The sequence below is a fragment of the Denticeps clupeoides genome, unplaced genomic scaffold, assembly GCF_900700375.1.
Source record: "Denticeps clupeoides unplaced genomic scaffold, fDenClu1.1, whole genome shotgun sequence".
NCBI lineage: Eukaryota > Metazoa > Chordata > Actinopteri > Clupeiformes > Denticipitidae > Denticeps > Denticeps clupeoides.
In genome coordinates this window covers 88,053-94,342 of record NW_021629730.1, presented here as the reverse complement: position 1 = coordinate 94,342, position 6,290 = coordinate 88,053, and the positions used below count along the sequence as shown (strand labels likewise).

General features: G+C 43.4%; 1 protein-coding gene across 1 annotated transcript; it reads left to right on the top strand.

The window, feature by feature from the left end:
• Positions 1-1,982: 1,982 nt before the first annotated feature.
• Positions 1,983-3,707, top strand: LOC114772876 (pro-FMRFamide-related neuropeptide FF-like). Its single transcript, XM_028965597.1, has 3 exons — positions 1,983-2,130; positions 2,720-2,838; positions 3,504-3,707. Exons 1-3 carry the CDS (start codon positions 2,002-2,004, stop codon positions 3,622-3,624), a joined length of 369 nt encoding a protein of 122 aa, XP_028821430.1. The 5' UTR covers positions 1,983-2,001; the 3' UTR covers positions 3,625-3,707.
• Positions 3,708-6,290: the final 2,583 nt, after the last annotated feature.

Below are 6,290 nucleotides of genomic sequence, written 5' to 3'. Positions count from 1 at the left end.
GGTGAAGGACGCATACGCACGATGTCAGAGGTTTAATACTTGATGAACAGGAAAGGGAAAACATCCAGTAACACTTAACATGTAACAATGACCCGACGGTTAACAGACACATACAGGGCAGCTTTATACGAACAGACACAGGTGAACATGATCAGGAAACATTACACAGGACGAACATCCTGGACCCGGAGTAACCCCTTCCAGACCAGATCATGACATATTCGAGTCGGCAGTCCAGAGCTAAGTGCATGCAAGTGCAAGAGTAGTAAGTACATCAAACGAAAACTGTTGCTCAGAAACTGTGTGTTACTGTGAGTATATTTTCTGCACCTGAATCTGAGGAAGACCTCCAGATGTTTCCAGCATCCCCAGCCTTCAGTTGTTCTGAGGACTATTTGACCTTCCACTCAAGACCGAGCCTTTTAGTTCCTTTTCTGGGAAACCAGCCTTCTGGGAAAAAGCCTGGCTCTGAGCGATGTCTTTTTTAATCCAAAGCCCACAGATGCTAGAATTTAGCATTTAGATCTTGAAGCTTCATGTAGTGTTTACCGCCAGACCTAATCTGACATGCATGTGACAGCCAATCATGTTACTGGCTGGACAGGGTATAACTATCCGTGCTAGATATATTTCAGCTCAATTAAGCCACGGAATATGAAGCACTGTACCTGCCTTAACTGAGCACCTGCTGACACCCCGACAAGTTAATTAAAGGATTTGAAAAATATCTCAGTGCATTGTGGGATATGTGCAGGACAGTCCTTTAATGTGGTAAACTCCAGGTTTTATTCAACTGTCCAAAATGTTAGAAAGCAGGACGACTAATGAAAGCTGTAGTTGTTGTTTGCTGTATTATGCAACGTAAAGCCACTCTGTTTCACTTTAAGTAATTTAAAGCTGGGTAAGGTGATTAATCGGGCTTATAAATCAATAGCGAAGTGAAGTCAGATGAGGGGAACTGTGTCAACCTGACTGAAGTTTGTATGCCGGCGCGGTCTTAAGAGACGCTGAATCCGGGCCTCTGTGTGCAGAATAATCCTGTTGGTTGTCATGGAGATTAATGGGCGTGAGAAAGAGGCCTGGGCCGGCGGGTCTGGAGCAGAGTGGCGCTGCTTGGTGGCCGTAAGGGGGATCAGGGATCATTAGGCGGTTTAAGCCATTTTTCGGCTGCCTGAGGGAACTGCAGAGCCAACTGACCAATCATGGGAGGGTCAAGTCCAACTGCAGTTTTAATTAAACTGCATTTCATTGCATTTCACAATTAAGTGGTACTGCTTCATTTTGAGTGATTCACGTCAGAAGATTTGTAAATTGTACATCTTCTTCTGTTTCCTGGGTCTCTTTTAGGCCACAGTGCATAGAAGGTCCATGATATTAAACGGGGTATAGGCAGGAAGTGTTCTGTCATTGCCCTTCAGGACATCCGTCAGTGTTGAGCAGGTTAAAGGACAAATAGTTTCGAAAGAGATTACAGACATGTAACAATCAGATTTTGCGACCACCCAGATCCATTTACTGCACCGCTAAACTGATTTCCTGCTGCAGAAAGCCTGCAGGTGCATGTTGCCAGTAAATTACAGATATCGCACAGAAGAAGAGAATATTGAGTGGAAGCAGGAATTTCTGTCTTTATGTCTTAATCAAATCCATGCAGTTCGGCAAACTGCAGCTGACAGACCTGTGTCCTTCTTTTGGCTTTTAGGTGGATTTGCGAGTCCATTTAGGGGGATTTATCAGTTTTATAAGTCTCCTTTGGGGGTATTAAGAGTCCCAAGTCCTGCCACCATCAACTCTCTAAATGGTCTTAGGCCATTTAGTCATCCTCCCAGCTGCCTTCTTCTTCACAGACCAGCATCCCTCTCTTAGTCTACAGGGACCAAGGACTCCAGGCTTTGGAGGGTATAAAACCACTACCCCGATGCCAACCGTGACAGAGGTAGGTTCAGGCAGTGTGAGCGTCCAGCATCAGCTGCTTATTGGACCACTTCACAGTCTAGCAGGATGGACACTGGGCTGTATCTGACCTTACTGGGCCTGCTGCTGGCCATGGCTGGCATGGGCGGTGCCATTCAGGAGGATGTGGGTGTAAAGGCCAGCCAGGAGAACCTGATGGAGACACTGGAAGCTCTGGTAAGTTTGACAAACAAACAGAACCTCTCACTTATTTTGGAAAATTGAGATTTCCCAAAGTCACTTTCTGCTATAAATAATCATGTGTGTGGAGGTATTTGTGTCAGAGACAACAGCTTTTCAAAAAGTTTTTTGAATATTTAAGATAAGTTGCATTTGAACCTGTGAGTTTGTAAACTTCTGTTTCATATAGTGTGTTACCACTACCACCCCATGGTGCAACATGTCCATATTCCATATCCCATATTTATCCTTCTTCTCAGTTCACAACCTCACGTATCACCGCTAGTAATTGAAGCTAAGCTGAAGCTAAAAGGCATTTATTCATGTGAACTGACTTCCAAAATCTTCCAATGACAGCAGGATGGAAAATTGCAGTGATAGCCACATGTGTATTGTACTAGTAGTAGTCTAGTGGGTAACACACTCAAAGACCCAGGTTCAAACCCCACTTACCATCGTGTCCCTGAGCAAGACACTTAAGCCTGAGTGTCTCCAAGGGGGACTGTCCCTGTAACTACTGACTGTAAGTTGCTCTGGATAGGGGCGTCTGATAAATGCTGTTAATGTGTGCGTGTGTGTACTACAGGACAATGAGGACCTCACTCACAGTGTGGAAGGCCAAATACTGTCCTCCATCCTTCATTCGCTCCTTCAGGGCGCCCAGCGGTACGGTCGAAACCCATCTGTCCTCCACCAACCACAGAGGTGAGCTTCAGGAACACAACTACATCTAGATCTATTATTATGTATCTCTTTTATATCTCTTATAAAGAGAGAAATATGAAACCCCAAACATTCAACCCTTAGACCTTGTCTTAAGGCAAAAAAGCTATAAAATAGTTTGGAGGAGGACACTGTCTTTCTTATTATACACAAAGCCCTAGTCCGGTCAAAAATCCGCTGTTCAATTCCAGAGTGTGAACTTGCTGTGCTGCTCTGTTTATTACGTTGGGAGTCTGGGGTTTCATTCCATTTACCAAAGTGAAGGAGCAAGGATAATAACCCAGTGATTCCTGCAGGATGATGTGCATTAAAAATGATCTCCAGAGGAATCTGTTCCTGATGCCACAAGGCACTAAAAACATATCCCACAACTGATTATTCATAGTAATTTTATTTGGTTACATTTAAATGCATTTTGGTGCATTTTAATAGCATCAGTAAATGTCCCTGCCATATTGTACAATTTAACAACATTCTCTGTGCTTGTGGTGATCGTCTAATAAAACCACAGTGTGAAAAGGCACACAATATTAAAATATTTTTAATTCCTAATGAAAGCAGTTTTCAGAGAAAAATATTAGGTGCGATTAAAGGAACTAAAATGTTCCTGTTGAGAGCTGGGTGATGATAACTGTTGCCCTGTCCAGGTTTGGGCGCGGAACATGGAGTGGCGCAGCAGTGGATGAGAGGATACAGTCTCGGGACTGGGAGAGCGTCCCAGGTCAGATCTGGAGCATGGCCGTGCCACAGAGATTCGGCAGGAAGTGAAGATCTTATCCCTTCAATTCTGTTTTTTTCCTCCACATATTTCAAGTCATAATTACCTGAAAATATTAAAGTTAGTTTAATAATTGCTGTCATTTTACATTGTTGGATGCCTTTATACAAAGTGGATTGTTAAAAGGCTTGACATTTTCACAGGACATTTCCTCTGTCCCCCTCATAAGCAACCGTTGTCTCAATGTTTGGTACCGATAGCGTCCCCACTGTCCAGATACCAGTCATTATGTTACCTCCACAACTGCACAGATGCATGCAGCTGTGCACCTCAGACTGTGTGTGTGTCAACACAGGTAATAAACCTACACCGATTTACACTGATAAACAGCATTGCAGCATTGGCGTGATGTTTTCGTCTTTGGACTTTTGCTGCATCTCCATACACTTTGTCCGAACAGCAATGTTTGTAGCTCTGCTCTGCATCACGCTGACAAGGAGTTAATATGCCTCACGCTCGTGTTCTCTGACAGATGTGCTCATTAGGAGTCGCCGCAGAGGGGCAATGTTATCACGCACGGTTGTTATGGAGACGTGAAGGTGTCCAAAGGAGCACATGACCAGCAGATACGTTTTTGTGGACGACGGCCGAGCTGTAAAAAAAAAAAAAAAAGCATGACGAACTGAGGCATTTTCTCTCAAGTTAAATATATAACATTGATTGTAAACAGATGCCTTTTTTAAATCTGGTTTTGGCATTTAAAAGCTGCCATGTTCGCAATATTCACACCTATGATGTCTACTGGACACTTTCGAGTCGCCAGATGCACACACACACACACACACACATTACTACATGGGTGTAGCCAAGCTGTTACAGCGTCCTCAGAGCCGGCCTGTAATTGCTTTAGCACTAATTAAAAGATGGCAGCGTGCAATTATTCCTCTGCGTGAGGTCTTTGTTCCGGCAGCCAATTAGAAGGAGGCGCATATCGACAGGGCGCTGGTGCCGCGTTTTCATTGGACCGACATTGGCCCTGACAGAGGGGACTTCACTCTCAAAACGTCAACTGTAATTCCTTGACTTGTGCATTCATCTCAGGAAGAAACAAATGAGTTAAGATAATTACTAAAGACTCATTCGACATTTTAACATATCTGGGTTTCTTATTGGCTGAGGGAGCAATTGACTGAACAATGAGTCATAAATAAGTGGATCTTTTATGTCAAGAATGAGTTTTACCCTCAAGGGAAGAAATGATCTATTTCTTCTCATCTTCTGATTCATTAGAAAATGGCAGTGCCCAATGTGGAGCCCACACGTCATTCATTTCTGACGTGGAGAGTCCAAGAGATGGCAGGTTACGATCCCTTTTTCACCGGGGTTCAAGGTCGCTATGCGGCGCTGGTGGTCCGGTGGAGGGAGAGAGAAAAGGCCACTTTGTCACCGCACCATATGCAGCTGTGGACTCTAATCAGCACAGCTGGGGACAAAACTGAGTTCCACTCATCTTATATTCATGAGTCTGGGGAGCGAGGCGTGGAGAGCGAGGATGAGAAAGAGAGTGTGTGTGTGTGCAAGAGAGATGCAAGCAAAATGGATGTTTTGTTGAGAACAAGTGTGTTTTGAGAGAATATGCATAAGCCCATGTCCTTTAGTGTATTTTTTTTTTATTATAGGAGCTTATCTTGTCTCTCTCACTAAATCTCTCGTACCACCCTGCTAGTAATCTCAGCCCATATCTCGTGTGGGGCTAAATTGTCTGCGCAGGTGGGAGTAGGACGGCACTCTGTCTCTCGGGACCCATTTATGTAATGAAAATAAATGATATATAAACCCGAGTGGCAGCGAGAGACACTCCCATCGCACGGTGCATCAGCAGATCTGAATAAGTCTTCACGTGTTGTTGTTGGGTTCTCAAAGTTTGCGGTATAGATGTGTTAAAATGAATTAAAGGAATTCAATTTCACATAAAAAAATGCATAAATTGGAAGATTACAAGGGGGCAAAACTGCATCTACTGGTTTTCTACATCTTATTATCTGATGGTTTGTTTTTTCCTTTCGGTTGCTCCTGTTCAGGGTTAGGCATCATCGCAGTTACCTGGGTTTGGACCGGCACAGTCACATGCGTCCCCAGTGGCTGGGTTTTCCAATACCTAATTGGCAATTTTGGGTAATCAGAACCCGGGCAAAGTTCCCACAATTTTTCTATTAGCATTTCACCCCTGTGGTATGGAACTTCACTTCTAATTAATCTGTCACTACCTCTTTTGAACCCCTGGTTAATAACGTAGGTAAAAAGGCTATTTTTTGCCAATCTGGAAATGGGCTGAATGTATATTTATGTGTTGCTAATTTTGGATCATTTGCACATTTCTGCCTGTGGTCAACAGTAGTAGATTTAGGCCCTTAACACCGCATCATTTGATGCTGAAGATGTAATTTCACCCATTATTTTTACAAGAGGAAAGGCTGAACACAGAAGGAGACAGAAATGGCTTGAATAAATGCCGAATATGTAACTGAAATCATCAAAAGCTACACAGCCAATCAGGGAAGCATCTGTGTTGTAACTAGACTGTCTAGCTGACAAACTGTAGTTGACTTTATAAAAAAATAAAAAATGCTCAGGTCAATTATGCTCTTTGATGCTCATTTATCTCTGTTGGGTGTCTGGTGTGGTGAAACTTGTGATCTTATAAGATCTAAAGAAA

Coding starts and splice junctions, on each gene's coding strand:
- LOC114772876 (XM_028965597.1), top strand. CDS start 2,002: ATGGACACTGGGCTGTATCTGACCTTACTGGGCCTGCTGCTGGCCATG. Junction 2,131..2,719: donor TGGAGACACTGGAAGCTCTG/GTAAGTTTGACA, acceptor TGTGTACTACAG/GACAATGAGGACCTCACTCA. Junction 2,839..3,503: donor GTCCTCCACCAACCACAGAG/GTGAGCTTCAGG, acceptor TGCCCTGTCCAG/GTTTGGGCGCGGAACATGGA.